Below are 1115 nucleotides of genomic sequence, written 5' to 3' on the forward strand. Positions count from 1 at the left end.
AGATTGCAATGGGAGGGCAGCTTGGGAGCCACCGTGCTAGCCCTGTTCCAGGTGCTTATGCATCCAATCCTTAAAGCGACCTGTAACACAGGTCCCAACCGACTCCACACCAGGACCACCTGGCACTTTCAGAAATCCAAACCCAGGTTCTCTGGCTCCAGTTTTTTCCTAACAACCACTATACAGGGTGGGGCAAAAGTAGGTTTACCGTTGTTCATATGGAAAATAATACAATAACTAATAAATACGAATAAACTGTTTTGTGTACTCAAAACCGCACACCCACTTCTGCCCCACCCTGTATTTGTTGAATAAATGAGTAAATGATTCCTAATCCATTCTTTACCACTCTGCAAGCTAGGGTTTCACAAAGCAGGGGACAGAAGCACAGACGTTACTCAAAGGTGCCAGAGGTCACACGACTGGTTGGTGGTGAAGTCAGGACTTGAACCAAGAGCCAAGACTCTGGCCCACGCTCTTTCCCCTGTGCCACTGGAGCTGAGTACAGGGCTGCCCTAGGCGAGCCCCCATGCTCACCTCGGTGATGAAGTTGCCGATTTCATCGGGGTTGGCTGGCCGCTGACGGTACATGGGCGTGGGGATAAAGGCTGGCGCCACATCGTTGCGGAGAACCACCTTGGGCCGGGCCTCCAGACCCCGGTGGAGTTGGGTGATGTCATAGTCCTTTGAGAAGGGAGAGCATGAGATTGAGAAGGACTCCCCTGCTCCCCCACTATCAACACCTCACCCCACTTCGCTCCCAGTTGGATGTTCTGGTTCATGGGTAGGTCTGCGAAGACAGAAACGTCTGTGATTTCTGAAAGCCCTAGTCTCCACATCCAGGCTGAAGGTCACCTTATTTGGGGTCAAAGAGACCACAGCAATGGACCAGATACCCTCTCAAGAAGGGGAAAGCTGGTGGTGGATCCTGCACGAAGATTAACGCTTTCGGCCAGGGGTGGGGAACGCCCACTCATTTGGTCTGGCCCTGCCAAGGCATTAGGGGTGAGTTAATTAAATGTCTGACCAAATAGACCAGGCTGATTTTTAAGCTGATAATTTTGTGTGGCCCGAGATGTTGCGTTAGGCCAGGGTCTGGTCAATGTCGCTAAGTA

General features: G+C 51.6%; 1 protein-coding gene across 1 annotated transcript in view; it reads right to left on the reverse strand.

The window, feature by feature from the left end:
* The window catches only part of CDH3 (cadherin 3), a 32244-nt gene that overhangs the window by 11906 nt on the left and 19223 nt on the right, over positions 1–1115 (reverse strand). The window contains exon 12 of the mRNA XM_015567810.1: positions 538–743. Coding sequence (XP_015423296.1) covers positions 538–743 — 206 coding nt within the window. The remainder of the gene's footprint in view (positions 1–537; positions 744–1115) is intronic.

This window comes from Myotis davidii, unplaced genomic scaffold (genome assembly GCF_000327345.1).
Source record: "Myotis davidii unplaced genomic scaffold, ASM32734v1 scaffold243, whole genome shotgun sequence".
Taxonomy (NCBI): Eukaryota; Metazoa; Chordata; class Mammalia; order Chiroptera; family Vespertilionidae; genus Myotis; species Myotis davidii.